General features: G+C 36.6%; 1 protein-coding gene across 1 annotated transcript in view; it reads right to left on the reverse strand.

Moving 5' to 3' along the window:
* Positions 1-16,659, reverse strand: part of F13A1 (coagulation factor XIII A chain) — a gene marked incomplete at its 5' end in the record, with an annotated part of 166,037 nt that overhangs the window by 82,550 nt on the left and 66,828 nt on the right. The window contains 2 exons of the mRNA XM_080831468.1: positions 6,169-6,276; positions 8,908-9,026. Coding sequence (XP_080687594.1) covers positions 6,169-6,276; positions 8,908-9,026 — 227 coding nt within the window. The remainder of the gene's footprint in view (positions 1-6,168; positions 6,277-8,907; positions 9,027-16,659) is intronic.

Below are 16,659 nucleotides of genomic sequence, written 5' to 3' on the forward strand. Positions count from 1 at the left end.
CTAGCTATTTAAAATTTTCTGGTTTACACCTTTTTTCATTTATTCCCTGTTTCAAAATTCATTTATTCTGGATGTTCTGGATGCCATTTGCTTTGTGGTGGTGGTTGTTGTTGTTTTCCCTAGGAGACAGCTACTTAACTTGATGTTGTAATTGTGTTATAGTACTAACGTGTTGGTAGAGGCCTTCTAAGGTAATATGATCTGACAGCAAGAACACTATTTACTTCCAGTTCAGTCATTTATTTGTTACGTGACCTTAAAGGACATCATTTCCAAGGGCTTCTTTCCCTATCAGACTCCTGAAAAGTCTTGCAGATTTCATGCACTGGTTCTGTGTGCATTTCAACACAGACTTTCTCTTGATAAACTCTCAACCGAAAAGAGGGAACCCGTATGGAGGTGAAATATTAGGAATTTCACAGAAAATAAGCAAGTGGTATCCACAACTGTGGCCACTCAAGCAGCAGTGTATCTCCCTGGAGAGCTTCTCTGCCCACAGTTGCTGCCAGATCCAGTCAGTCATGGGACAGGTAAACTAACCACCCAGCTGCCAGGCTATACTGTCATTGCCTTTCCCCTTTCCCAGAACTGTGTTGTTTTTGTCACAGATGGCATAACACACTGTTCGGATAGTCTGACAGAGGCTCAGAGTCCATGCCTTGTTTCTTCACAGTGATTCAAGGCCAGCAATGGGATGCTTTATTAATGCCCTGTGAGCAAAATGAATTTTCAGAAGGCACAAAGCATTCTTCTACAATTTTCCTGGCACATTTCCTGGCAATTGTTCTGGTGGGGCCTGTCACATCAGATTTGAGGTAGAAAGAAAACAACAATCACACAATGTAATTTAAAGGAGAAAGTATAACTTTGGGCAAGTTTCTTCTTTTTTCTAATTTCCTCTATTTAAAATTTTTCTCTCTTCAGTTAGTCTGCAGTGTGGCTTTGGTAAAATGTACCACTCAGTATTTAGAAGGGTCCAAATAAAAGTCAGCTTATGTAAGGTTATAACATCTCAGGCCCAATGCCCCAACAATGAGATTATAGGACTTTTAGACTTTCTTTCTCTTGCAAAAATCCAGTAGCCCAAGGCTGTCCAGATTGTCATAAACTTTTCTAGTTTTCACATCAAAGTGAAATAACAGCAACTCAAAATGAGGACAAAATAAGATACTGAATTCATAAAGGAAAAAAAATCAGAAGAAAGGAGAACATTGGTTTGAAGAATAAAAGGATATATGTGCTACCACTGGGAATAGCAAATGTGGTTTGAGCAGAGAGACAAAATTTTGTTTTAAGGATGAAGTGAGGCCTGGAGAGGTTGAGTGATTTGTCCTGAGTCACATAGTAAGTTAGTGGTAGAGTCAGAGCTGAGGGTTCTGATCTGACATGGGCCGGAGCTCTTCCTATATGATGCTGCCTCCACTTTTATTTCAGTAGAGAAACGAAAACCAGCAGGTGTTGATTTTTTTAAATAGATTTTATTTATTTATTTGAGAAAAAGAGTGAGTGAGAGAAAGCATGAGCAGGTCGGGGAGTGGGGGAGGTGCAGAGGGAGAGGAAGAAGCAGACTCCCCGCCAAGCAGGGACCCCAATGTGGAGCTCAATCCCAGGATGCCAGATTCATGATCAGGGCTGAAGACAGATGCTTAAACAACTGAACCAACTAGGTGCCCTGAAAAGCAGCAGGTTTTGAATGAGTTAAGGAGGGTGAGAGGAGAAGGTTATGTCCATTGCATAGGCTGGGAAACTGAATCACAGGAAGGTTTAGTGTTGTGGTCCTCACTGGGGATAGTTTTGACCCCCAGGGAACATTTGGAAATATCTGAAGCCATTCCTGGTTGTCACAATAGGTGGGTGGAAGGTGCTACTGTCATCTCTAGGGTAGAAGCCAGGTATGCAGCTAGAATCCTCTTGTGCCCAGAGCAGCCCCGACAACAAGGAACTATCCAAGGTCATCGACACTGGACAATAAAGATTTTTATCTGGGGATTATGCCCTCAACATCCAGATTTATATTAGTTATTATCATTAGAAATTTTTCACACCTGAATTATTGTCTGTACTCATTTAGCATTACACACCCACCAACTCCCTGCAAATCCCTGCAAATCTCTGCAATCTTCAGTGCTAGACTTTGTCATGACCACAGTAGGCAAACTTGTCTTTGGGGCCTCAATCATCTGCTCCTGCCTCTTGTTGCTACTGGGGCCTCTTCAGGTTGCTGATTCCGACTCCTTTGTGGCAGAAGTTGATCCCAGGAAACTGAACTGAAGTCAGTGCCGTACCCCTCCCAGAGAATTTGCATGTCAGCATGTCTGGCTGTTCTAGCACTGGTGTCCTGTGAAAGGAATTTCCAGCCTTTGTGATCAGGCTGGGCAGATATATAGGAAGAATTCCTAAAACACCCAGCAGCAGCCTCTGTTCCTCCCGCCGACGAGGCCAGCCCCCTGAGAAACCAGGCACAGGTTCCTCCGTCTTGGCATCAATGTTTTGACTGAACCCAAGCAACTTCAGAGCATTTTCTTTCAGGGCTTTCTTAACACATCTCATATTTTAAGGCAAATTTTTGAGAAATTTGAGGGGGATCTTTGTTTTGTTTTTCTTTCAGTCTTTGTTTAACTTCACTCAACAATTTCAGGATAGATATCTAGAATTTGTGAACAGGAGAGGAACTGCCTAAATGACCAGAATTTTCAGAGGCTCAATATTTCACTTTCTAAAATCATTATAACTGAATAGATTTTGAAAAGATTTACAGAGCTCTTCTAAGGATTAAAGGAGAAAATGGATATAAAAAGGTTTTAAAAACGACCAAACATGTATTTTGTGTATGTAAACAACAATGGGGGTGGAAACAACTACTGTCCAAAATGACCCAGGATTAAACAGTCAACAAAATTTAAAGAAAACCTTCAGAATGGGAGAAGATATTTGCAAATGACATATCTGATAAAGGGCTAGCATCCAAAATCATAAAGAACTTATCAAACTCAGTACCCCCCAAAATAATCTAGTTAAGAAATGGGCAGAAGACATGAGCAGACATTTTTCCAAAGAAGACATTCATATGGGTAGCAGACACATGAAAAGATGCTCATCATCAGGGAAATACAAATCAAAACTACAATGAGATATCACCTCACACGTGTCGTAATGGCTAAAATCAACAATACAGGAAACAACAGATGTTGGTGAAGATATGGAGAAAGAGAAAGAAACAAAGAGAAAATTTGTTTTTTTAGAAAAGCATCTCTCAAACTATTGGTGGGAATGCAAATTAGTACAGCCACTGTAGAAAACAATATGGAGTTTCCTCAAAAGGTTAAAAATAGGGGCGCCTGGGTGGCTCAGTTGGTTGAGCAGCTGCCTTCGGCTCAGGCCATGATCCCAGCGTCCTGGGATCGAGTCCCACATCGGGCTCCTTGCTCCGCAGGGAGCCGGCTTCTCCCTCTGCCACTCTGTCCGCCTGTGCTCCTCTCTCTCTCTCTGACAAATAAATAAATAAAATCTTAAAAAAAAAAAAGGTTAAAAATAAAGCTACTTGATGATCCAGCAATTGTACTACTAAGTATTTATGCAAAGGATACAAAAATACTGATACAAAGGGACACATGTACCCAGATGTTTACAGCAACATTACCAATAACAACCAAATTATGGAAAGAGCCCAAATGTCCATTGACTGATGAGTGGATAAAGAAGATGTGGTATATATAATGAAATATTACTCAGCCATCTAAAAGAATGAAATTTTGCCATTTGCAGTGATGTAGATGGAGCTAGAGTGTATTATGCTAAGGGAAATGAGACAGTCAGAGAAAGACAAATACCATATGATTTAATTCATATGCAGAATTTAAGAAACAAAACAGATGAATGTACAGAAAGGGTGGAAAAGAGAGAGGCAAACCATAACTGACTCTTAACTATAGAGAAACACACTGATGGTTGATGGAAGGGAGGTAGGAGGAGGATGGGCTAAATGGGTGATGGGTATTGAGGGCACTTGATGTGATGAGCCCTGGGTGTTATATGTAAGTAACGAATCATTAAATTCTATTTCTGAAACCTATATTACACTACATATTAACTAACTAGAATTTAAATAAAAACTTGAAACCAAAACCAAAACCAAACCAAACCAAAACAAAACAGTGCAGGGTAGGGCCTCTGTCCCCTAATGCCCAAGACTACTCCATTCAAAAATGAAGCCAACCCAAACCAAACCAGCCCTCCCCACATATCCCCATAGATTCTGTCTAGTTCTAAATCTTATAATTGGATTATGGATTTTCAAAATTAGAACTCCATAGGCTTTTTGTAACTAATAACACTCAAGGCAATTTGCATTAAGATTGTGTGCTTAAGGGGCGCCTGGGTGGCTCAGTGGGTTAAAACCTCTGCCTTCGGCTCAGGTCATGATCTCAGGGTCCTGGGATTGAGCCCCTCATCGGGCTCTCTGCTCGGCGGGGAGCCTGCTTCCCTTCCTCTCTCTCTCTGCCTGCCTCTCTGCCTGCTTGTGATCTCTGTCAAATAAATAAAATCTTAAAAAAAAAAAAAAAGATTGTGTGCTTAACACAAGATTCTACCGCTTCTACTTGGCCAGATGCCACTAGAGAAAGTATTGGGTTAGCTGCTTCATGTTTACTTCCCTCTTGCATTGGCTTGTGTTAGGCAGTGATTTTTAGATTAGTAAAAATATTCACAATCTGTGAGTAAGCTTAGGCTGGTGAGCGTGCCATTTCAGAATGCTAAAGAAGGTATTAGTTCATATTTAACCACTGAGAGCTGTTGCTTCCTTCTTACTGCAAACCTACAATGGTAACTTCAAAGAAAAAGGAAAATGGGAATGTTGTCTGGGAAACAGGAATAGCAGTGATCACCTACAGGTCTAATAAATATTGTTATAAATAGTTACTATAAAGAAATTCCTAAGTTCTTTAGAATTCACCATCTTTTCATTATACAATGTGAACTAACTACAAAAAACAAAATTGTCTTAAGAGATTGACTTTGTCTAAATTTATATGTCACTTAGCCACCAATAAAAAAACAACACTTCTTAAAAGCTAACCAGAAATTATATTTCACATCATTCTCATTCTAATATGTTTGCATGAACAATATTGATTTAATTTAACTCCAACCAAACTCAAAGACAAAATTCTTCCAGAGACAGAATTTGTTTTATAGAAAACTTAAGGAAATTAATAAGATAGACTTATTTTTTTCTGTCTTTGTATGAAATAGTATCCTGCTTAGTGTTTCTTCAGGAATATTCTGCTCACCGACCAGATTTGGTATGCCTTAACGCACCAAAGGCAGGATCCATATGCTGTATTTATCAGGACAGTTCAGGACTACACAGGACCTGGGCATCACATTTTATCCACTTCACCACCTGATTCCAAACCTTCCTATTCATGATAATTCTATTCCCTCTCCTAGGAGCTATTCCATTGCAGGATCTCTGCATTCTTGAAGATGTTTCAGGATCTCTTATAGAGAGCAGCATGGAAGGAAGAAATTGTCTAGATTGGGAGTCTGCAGACCTGGGTTTCAGCTGAGGCTCTGTCACTGACAAACTGTTGTCACCTTGTTTCCTAACTTGTAAAATGGTATGCATAATGTCTTCCCTACTTATCTTATGCAATTAATGTGAAGAATTAATTACAAACTATAAGCTAAACTAACTTTCATAAACTATAAAGCCCTGTGGTAAGGTATTATTATAATAGAAGCTAGGATTTAGACTCATTTACTTCTTTATTCTTACAGTGGGTGTGAAAATGGAGAAAAGCTGTATATTGCAATTTTCTCTCTCTCTCTCTCTCTCTTTTTTTTTTTTTTTTTTTTGGTGTTCCTTGATGTTTCTTTGTTTGATCAATAGATTATAGTTGTTGACATTTTGTCATGGTCACTCCTCAGTCCCAAGGCAAGAGATTCTAAGAATAAGTGGTCTGTGGTATCATGTCATCTATCATTATTTGTCTGAAGCCAAAGAAACATATAATACTGAGATAAGATTTTGTTTCATAGCATTTGACAAGTCCAGGGAATTCAAATAAAAGTTTAAGTATAAGTCATCATTTCAACAACTCTTAATGAATAGGCATCTATACTGAGGCAAATGATGTGTAATCAACATAGTAATCAGTAATTGCTTACCATTGCAGAACCAACACGGCTGACTTTGATGGGATTCCCTCTACCAGAAAGATCCATCTGTGCTTTGTCCATCACATACAGGCAAGCGTCAAGGATGCCATCTTCAAACTATTTGGGAAAAATTTAAAAATAAAATTAAAAATACGAAGAAAGAAAAAAAGAGAAACTACTTAATGTCCACTCTGCAAGCCCAACCTTCTCTGCCAAAAAAAAAAAAAAAAGCACAGCCTAATGTTTAGAGATGTGCATTTCCTATAAAGTAATCACCCATAATCTTTAGTATGAAATATTAAAGTAGGAGGAAGAAAACATCCTCCTTTGCTTTTCAGTAAAATGGATAAAAACTTAAAAGTAAGCTAGAAACATGACTAGAACTACTGGAGAGCTGGTGTACTCAAGGACCATGAACTGACTTGAAGTTCTTGAAGTTCAGAAAACTGTGTAAGTTAATTTAGAAGATTTCTTCAACATGTGGGCTCTAGTGCCAAAGGCAAAGGAATAAATGATGTACCAAAGTCAGGCCAAAGTTTTGAGACCTCAAAAATAACACAAATCCTTGCGCATCTCCAAAATAAATGGCTCTCAGGTGTGTCATAGGGAGGTATTTCAGACCTGTATACCTTGCATTGATAATAGTAGGACACCTTGTGTCATGAATGATTGTCCAAGTTTTTCCTCTTTTAAAATAAGGAAGACTCCATGGTCTCTTTGTCTTAAAGTCTTAAAAGACTACCTTTTAAAACAAGGTAAACTCCTCCAAAGAGAGGGCAGGAAGGTCTAGAGAAGGATTACATTATCAAGGGAACAGATTAGAAGTCAGTTCCATTGCAGGATCTCTCTGTTCTTAAAGATGTTTCAGGACCTCTTACAGAGAGGAGCACAGGAGGCTGTTCATAGTTTGATTTCCTTAGACAGAACTACTGGCCCCATGCAACACCAGAATTTTTTTTTTTAAAGAAAGGAACAAGGACAAAATAGTAATAAAATAGCAAAATGGGGAAATTTCACCTATACTGGATCTCACTGAACAAGAGATCTGAACACCTTGTATATCCACCCATGTACTTGTGACAGAAACCACAATTTTAATGGCTAATTACTATGTAGTTCTTTATTAAATCTCGTTAAAATACCAACTTTCTGGGGACCCTAAACTGATAGGATGGATGTTATAATGTAAGGGCACTAGTTCTTCAGATATGTAAAGAACTCATTATTCTGTTTCTTATTAAGTACCATCTCTCAGTCTGTGCGACATAAAAGAGTGAACTGGAGAGGTAAAGGGATAGTCACAGGACTAGTTGTTTGCCTGCACCACTGCGAACTACTGGCCTCAATATTTGTTTGGACTAAAAGACCCAAATTAAGGGACTCTGAGTGACAACAGAGACAGATGGTGGCTCTGCTCAAGGGTGTCTACCCAAAGGCTACACAGCATGCTGGCTGAGGAGAGCCCTGATCACTTGGGATTCTTTCCCACTATTCCCTGTTACCCACCTTGGTGTCTTCTTTCCTTACTAGCTCTCTACAAAATGTTACTTTGGGGACACAAATAGAATCACACCTAAACATTAGGAATTAGGGCACTAGACAATAGGCAATATCATGGGTTGTATGTCATTCAGGAGGGGAAGGCTTATAACCAGGGAGCCAGGCTAGGATCCAAAAACAGGAGAAGAGCACACAGATGATTAGCTTGACAGGACATCAAAAGTGCAGGTGACCAAGGCTGAGCACTGGGCACGCAATTCTCAGGAGTCCAGGTGGAGAAGTGGGTTGTAAAGTCAGGCAGACAAGACAAGAACTAGTGATGACATTGATCCCAATGGACAGGCTGGATCAGGGGTAAGGGAGGCAGGGAAAGCTCACATGGAAGTCAAAAGAAGGCATCAGAAACCAAGAAAATATGATGCAACCTAGTGAGGCCAGGTTCCATGAAATCTACCCTCCTGGATACGCAGAACAATGATGCACAATTCCAATCATCTCATCCAAACTCTCCGAGAAATGACACACTCATCTTTTCTCATGTTGCTAATGAAGGGTCTTTGCTGAACCACAGGACATACATTCTTAGGGGAATGTGGTAGAAATACCAGTCACTTTTTCCATTGTTAGAGATATCCAACTGAAATAGCTTGGATTATTGAATATCTTAAATGGAATACTATTTATTATTTTATATCCAGACTGTAATGTGAGATTCCAGTTGATAAAATGTCCCAAGGTAAAAGTCCAGTGGGCCCTCCTTTGATGAAATGGTGATAGTCTTTTCTAATTCTAATTTCTAATTTTCTAGGATCTTATACTAACAACAACTTAAAAAAGGGGATTTCTTTGAGTTGAGCACACCCCTTGCCGTATCCTTTGCAGCAGCATCAAAATACTTTTTCCTTATAAGAAAAGGAAAAACCCTATTCCGTGTTGAAGAACAAGGTCTAAGCTAATGAGATTTGACTGTACTGGATGTCAAGCATTTCTCACTAGAATGCCATGTTATCCATAGAATCTCTGATCTTGGTAACCTTGTAATACCCGAAGATACGTGCTTTCACTGGATAAATTACGTAGTTGCCTTTCAAAGTCTCTGCTCCTGTGCTGTCTGCCTTGGAGTCTCAGATCCTCAAAAGCAGGAAATTGTGTATGTCTGATATCAACATATGGCCTTGTAGTGATACATGTGGCAAAAAAATATTAAGGAAAAATGTCCTTGATAATGACAAATGTTAAATGGCTCACCTGACCATAGCTCCAGCTTCTACTCTTGATGTCATTGAAGTCTCCATAAAAAATAACCCCAATGTCATTCAGGACATATTCTTCCTTTTCTTTCTCATCATCCAGGTACACAGCATCCTCTGCGTCAGAATTTAAAGATAATGACCATTACCAAACCAGACTGCTTTAATATACTTGTAAGTTCGTTCTGGTCCTAAGAAGCATTTTAATCAACTAAATGGAAAAAAAAAAAAGTCTTTTGTTTCACTAAAGACAGCTCATTTCCCGATATGTAATTTCGGCAATGGTGAACCTAATCCGCAGCCAAGATCAGCATCCAAAGGATGACATTTGTCAGCAAAATGCTGACAAACTCTGGCTCTTTAAATTCCAAGTAGTACAATTAAATTGACATGTCTCATTAAACATTTTTAGGATTATGGGACATCAGTAGTTTCAGAATCAGAATTCTGTGATGCAGAGACAAATCTGTTACACAGATCAAAAAATAATTTCCAAGCTATTAACATTAATAGGAAACTAGCCAAACTGAAATGATTTTTAAAACAAGTCTGGGATGTGTTAAAAGAATCTAGCATGGTCTGTCCTGCCTGGTGTGTGGCCCATCACAGACAGGAGGAGACAGGCTGGGGGTCGTCTCCTATCAGTGAGCAATCCTTGCGGATGTGCTGGTAAGTATGTGTTTCCGACCAGCCTCCCAAGTCAGCTTCCTCCACTGCAAGGACTTTTCTCCCTGTGGCCATAATCTCAGGAAGGCCACGCTCCCCACCTGCCTGCTTCATAATTAGCCTGATATTTATTTCCAGGCGAGGTATGAAAGCCGCAAAAGCATCACTAACAAAGGCAGGGCCATACAGGTATAAATCACACTCAGGTAAATTTGCATGGTTGGAATAGGGAGACATTTGATTCTGACTGGGGACATGGTTTATTATGTTTCTCTGGCTCCCTATTACCTTTTCGGAGTTGTTTCCTCCTCATTCCATAAGACTTTTATCATTTTCTTCAGAGTAGATGTCAACCTTGGCTGCATATTAGAATCATCTGGGTAGATTTAAAAACCTTTGATTCCACCTAGACTGAACTCTAGATTGATTAAATCAGAATTTCTGGGGGCTGGGGGCAAGATCCAGATATCAAGTGCTTGTTTTTTCCTTTATTTATTTATTTATTTATTTCAAGCTCTCTAGTGATTCTAATATGCAACCCAAACTGAGAACAAATGCTCTAGCCATTTGCTATTCAAAAGAATCATTGAAATACCAGTAGCTTCAGCATTACCTGGAAGTTAGTAAGAAATGCAGAGTCTCAGGCCCCAGCTCAAGACCTAAGGAATCACACTCTGCATATTAAGATCTGAAGGTGATTTATGTATACATTAAGGTTTGCAAAGCATGGCTCAGTCCAGCCAGTTTAGATCCCCATTCTGGGTATATTATAGCTGTGATTAAATCTCTTGGAGACTCCTTGGTCTTATCTCCTCCCCAGTACTTTCTTATATCTTCCTCTTTCTACTCTCTACCTCTTGCCTACTATTTGGTTGGTTTTCTGCAAACACACACACACACACACACACACACACACACACTTACACAGATACTAATGTCCAAAAACTGCACATATTTAAAGTGTGCAATTTCACAATCAAAATAATACAGTTATCCATCACTGCAAAACTTTCTTGTGTCCCTTTGTAATTCCTCCCTCTGGATTCTCTCTCTGACCTCTCACTCCTACCAGGGAGCCATTAATCTGCTGTCTGTCACTGTAAATTCATTTGCATTTCCTGGAATTTTATATGAAAAGAATCCTCAGTGTGTACCTTTTTGGGGTCTAGCATCTTTCATCCAGGCTAGTTATTTGAAATTCATCGATGTCATATCAATAGCTCATTCATCCCAAAGCCATTTCATGTTTCCAGGAAAATCAGAGTCATACGACAAATGTGCCCCAGCCTTCCCTCTGCCCTTGCAGATGTGAGCGCTGATGCTTCACATTAGCTGTTCAGGGTCTGGAGGCAGAATGCCATGGTTTTACCAGTTGTCTGTGCCTAGGCGTACGGCCCCTAAACAAAAGCGAGAGCTTCCCCCCCCCCGCCAAAAAAGTGAGAGCTTCCTTTCTAAGTGGAACAAACCAGAGACGTGGCAATTGTGTTTGAAGTCAGTGTTTCTGAGCAGAAATACGAAAGAACACTTTTAAAAGAAAATCTCATAAGGGTGTGTGTGAAGGGGCATTGACCGTTTACATGCACAGTCCTCCAGATACAATTAAACACCCTGGAAAGTAAAGGCCACTTTTGCTTTCATCTTTTTATAATAGTGGCTTAACTACTATGACCATTGTGATAAAAAACATTTTAGTCAAGTGGGTTTCAGAAGCCTGTTACTGAGACAGAAATCTCCTCCTAAGATCACTGAGGTCTAGAAGTGCCATTTGGCAATGTGTTTTTAACACGTTTTCATTATAATATGAGATGTTTATAGCCTTGTCCTATAAGATATTAGAAATTGGATTGTATTATAGAGCTACTATAATTTAAATGGTTGGTATAAAAATAGATTAATGGGTCAAAATAGAGAGCTTAAAATAGATGTTACTGTATGCATGTTTCTATGAAATCAATATATGATAAAGAAAATACTATAAATCAAAGATGACTGGAGTGTTTATTAAATTCAGCTGAGAAAATTGGCTGGTTGTGAAAAGTAACTTCTCTGTATATCAAAATATATTGAAAATTAATTTAAAACCTGAATTAAAAAAGAGAAAGCATAAGAAATCTGAAATAAAAATAAAAAATTGAATATTTGGTTTCCAGATGAAAAACTTTTATCTAAACAAAAATAATAGAAAAATTTTTTTAAAGTTTTAAAAATTTTTATTATTTATTTATTTATTTATTTCAAAGGAGGAGAGGGAGAGTGAGTGTGAGTTGAGGGGTTGGTGGATGGGGCAGAATGAGAGATACAATCTTCAGCAGGCTCCACACCCAGAGCAGAGCCCAATGCAGGCCTTGATCCCACAACCCTGAAATCATGACATGAACTGATCTAAAGAATTGGAAGCCCAACTGACTGAGCCACCCAGATGTCTCTCGGTGTTTTTTTAAATATAAATATACCTTTTGAATTTCAGATGTAATGTAATTAAAAAGTGCACTAGAGAAATATTTGCAACAACAGAAAACCTTAGCAAATTTTCCTTATATATAAAGAATTCCAATAAATTGATGAGAAAATCAAAAAGTGCTTTTAAAAAGTCAACAAAAGGAAAACCATTTCACAGAGAGGAAATGGAAACAGAAAATAAATATATAAAGACAATTTTAACTGAGTAGTAACCTAAGAAGTGCAAAGGTTTGCAAGTAAATTTTCATCCACAAAAATATTATTTCAATCTATTTTTATTCTTTTACAAATAATATTTTTTAAGTTGGCTTTAAGGTTTGTTTTTTTCTTTGAAGTTTTGACATTTAAACAGTTTGCATCTAGGTGTGGGTCTTTTTTTCATTTACTAGGTTTGATACACTCTGATCCTTTACAGTTTGACAATGTGAGTTTTTCTTCAGCTCTCGAATTTCTTTCTCTTTTATCTTTGACTATTTTCTTCTTTTTATTTTTCTGTATTTTCTTATAATAAAATGCCTTTTAGGCAGATGTTGAACTTTCCAGATAATCTCCATTCTTTTTATCACACTTCTCTATCTCTCTCCTTCTTTGTCTGTCTCTCTCTGTATGATATATATACATATATGTATTATATAAGAAATATATGTATTATATAAGAATGTATATTAAGAAAGAATATCATCTGCACTTCCAGAAGAATTGAGGAATTCCTGGAATGCAAAAATGGTTGAATGAAGTATGGTATATAATGAACAGCTATATAAAACAAAAAACAGCTATATATATTGGAAAGATCTCTATATACTGCTATGGAAGAATATCCAGGATCCCATTAGGCAAAAAAAAGTGCACAAAAAAATGTATATAGTTTACAGCCTTTTATTTAAGAAAGAAGGGAGGTAAATAGATAGCTAGATACATATTTATATACACTCACATATCTGCTTGTATTTTTAAATGTAGAGATAAGCCAAAAATTAACAAAATTATTATCTAAAGTGTAGGAGGGATAGTTGGGAGTTAGACTTCTCTCTAAAGTGTCTTTATTGCTTTATAACTTGACTTTGGGGTTACATAAATGTTTTGTAAAGTCACAAAACAAAACTAAATAGAAATAAAAGACAAAGCAATTTTTAAATAAATGAAGCCAAAATGAAGCAAATGAACATGACTGTGTAAATAGATTAGTGGATTTACCACAGAAAACTATTTCAAGTTACTTAAAAACAGAGTAATTTCACTATAGATCCCTGGAGTAACTTCACTATATATGCCCACTATATATTCTTTAACATAAAGAAAAACTGTAAAATAAACTATATTGTTACTAATAATATTGATATTGCTATTTTGAAATAAATATAACATAAGTAATCATGTTAATGACATTAGAAACCAAGATCTGCAGGATAAGAGAAAAAATGCATAAGCAAAATCAAATAAATAAAATTTGAAATCTTGTATTTTAACTTCAAGCAACTTATTACATAGTATTCCTTTGCAAATCATTTTAGATTTAGTGCTATTTTTCCTCAATTGCTTTATTAAATTTTTTTTTAATCTGGAGGGAAAGACATTCTTTCATTTTTCTTTTCATGATGACTTGCAGGTCTGATACAATACTTAGTACTGTAGCTGCCAGAAATTGGTATTGTAACTCTTGCTGCTATGGAGTAAGAGCTGGACTGATTTCGAATAAGAATGGAAGCATTAAAAAAATCTGATTTCAAAAAGAAGTTTTCTTTAAAATCTTTGTAAAATGGGAGCATCTGGGAGGCACAGTCACGTAAGAGTCTAACTCTTGAATTCGCCCAGGTCATGATGTCAAGATTGTGAGATCAAGCCCCACATCGGGCTCTACACTGGACGTGGAGCCTGCTTAAGATTCTCTATCCCTCTCTCTCTGCCCTTCCCCCACCCCCCCAAAATACCCCAAATAAATAAAATCTTTGCAAAATGGCTGTAAGACTGACTCATCCTTGGAAAGCATCATAACTGATTGAGGTTTACATGGTTGCTGGCCCTCCCAGCTCCAAACATTTCTGTAAGTTATCTGTGGGCCTGTAATTCCTCTTTTAATCTTATATGCACACTCATTTCCTTACTCAAGAGAAAGAAAAACATATTTAAAAAAAGAAAAATGTATTGAATAAGTAAACTTAATATATAAAATTATTAAATACTTCTTCAAATAGTGTAACTTAGTCATTACAGCATGTCAACAATAAATTCAAAGAACTTTTTTTTTCTTCTCTGAAAATGCTACCTAGAGACTATTTTGCAAATGTAGGTGTTTTGTAAAATAATCTTGAAAACATACATTGACATGTTTTTGGTCAGATTGCATTAGGCTTAATTTGTTTTGTTTTGTTTTTAATTTGAAATGACTTTAGTATGGATTAATTCCATGTTTGCCATATTCTGACATTAAGAGATGTATATCAGAGCAGTAATACTGCAGAAATATTAATGAGTATAAACTTTGGGGCTAAGGGCTTCTTTGTTTCTTCTCTGCCTATCCTTGTCAATTAAGGTTTTTTTGTCTCGACTCACAAATCCTTTGATGCTTTTAGCCAGAAATCAGCCTTATAAAGCTATTTTTGCGTATAGTTTGTGTGAAAAAAAATTTGCTTTGGTAATAACTTTCCAACCTGAACTCACTCTAGCAAGATATTTTTCAGTTCTTTTATTTGATTGGCTCTGCACTTTTTCTGTAATATTTTGTAACACTTGACTTTTTGGTATTTTTGCCACATGAAAGGTTGCTGTAGTTGGTCTGTAATTAAGTTTCAAATTTAAAACCACTGTTAGTTTTGTAATCAAAATATGGGTATTTTTGTCTTTGTACATGTCATTCCACCTACAGCTCTACCTGGAATCCCATTGATCTTCTAGCTACCATTCATTTCTTCACAGTTCACAAATGAAGAATATGAAATTCAGTGAATGCAGTTACTAATCCTATTGGGGAATGACTCTCATTTAACCAAAATTAAAATGTATTTTCACTAAAATGAAGATACAAGTTGATGATACACTCTGAAGTTGGAAGACCTTTTCACTTAAAGACTCTGAATTGATTTATTCAACTAAGTTCAAGGTTACTACTCTTTACTTTGTTCACCCACTGGGGATTGTGATTTTTTAAATGTTGAAAGATGGCCATTCTAATGACCATCAAATATCTCTATTTTAGGAAGATATAATATGAAAAATTTTAAAAATATGTATGAAGGAAGAGACTGGTTATCTCTTTCCATATTGTTGTGCTCATTCTCTTATGGCCTACAAACACATTTTTGGAAGTTTGCTTTCACCATGATTTTTCATCAACAAATTTTTTTTTTTGTCATCAACAAATATTATTAAGAGTTTTTTTTTCCCATTTATACTAGTCCCTGAAATACTATGAAGTGTTTCAATCAGAGCATACTATGATAATCAGAAATCTAATTCCATTAAAATAAAATATCAAACAAAAGAATTAAAAAAATAAATTTAAGTTGAAAATATCAATAATAGCTCATGATAAATTTTCTCTTTAGAAACCACATTGTTAAATTCTATCCACAGAAAAGAAATAGAAAAAACAACCTATATAGTAGCAATGAGTCTCTCGAGCCTGGACTATGGTCTCTAAGCACCAATTCATTCCCTTCCCCCTTCCATACTAGAAGGTACTCAGGTTCACTATGAGAAATGACTCATTACAAATATGGGTAAGGAAATGTACAAGACCAGCTTGAAATACTTCTTCTTACCAGAAAATAAAGAGGCTATTAGAGATTCTAGGAGTCATGACAAAGGAATCAGAAATAAACTTGAAAGCTCCCACTGTCCAAGAATAAGACAATTCAAGTATCAAAAAATAAGTCATCACAAAGGATTAAAAAAATTCAATATTCATAGATTTATAGTAATTTTAAAAATTTATTGGTTATCTTTGCAGGGTGCTAAAAACCAAATCATCATTCTGATAACTTAGAAATAAGGAAAGGGACACATCTAGACTTCTTATATGAATACTTCCTCAAGGCAACAAAATAATTGATGCTAATAGATGCAGAAGGAATGGTAGATTAGAATATTGCCATTTTGAAATCCCTAATGAAATAATAAATCTAGGCTAAAATCATTTGTTAAAAGGCTAGTGAGGAATTTCATAATGGATGTAATACTGACAAAACCTGATCCTATTGATAAATCTAAACATCACTAAAAGAGGGACAACCAGACATCATGTATCTCCTGATGGGATGGATGCCCTGGGAAGTGTACAGCATGACTTACATAGTATTCTTGCTCTACCTTCCTATCCCTACCACAAAAAGAAAATGATTCTCTTGAAGATAAATCTGATTGAGTCTCAGATCAAACTAACCACTTAATAAATATGGGGCTAGAGGAATGTTACATGACACCAGGTGATAGCATAGATACAACAAAATCTTGATAACTATTAATCTGGGACATATGTAAGTAGATATTCATTGTACTACTCTTTCTACTTTTGAGTTGTTTGGAAGTTTTAATAATAAAAATAAACCCTGCTGAAGGGCATATGAGAACGTGAATAAATAAAAACATTAAAAATGTTTCTAATTGCATGTGAAGATTCAAAATT

The sequence above is a fragment of the Martes martes genome (genome assembly GCF_963455335.1).
Source record: "Martes martes genome assembly, contig: scaffold_52, whole genome shotgun sequence".
Taxonomy (NCBI): Eukaryota; Metazoa; Chordata; class Mammalia; order Carnivora; family Mustelidae; genus Martes; species Martes martes.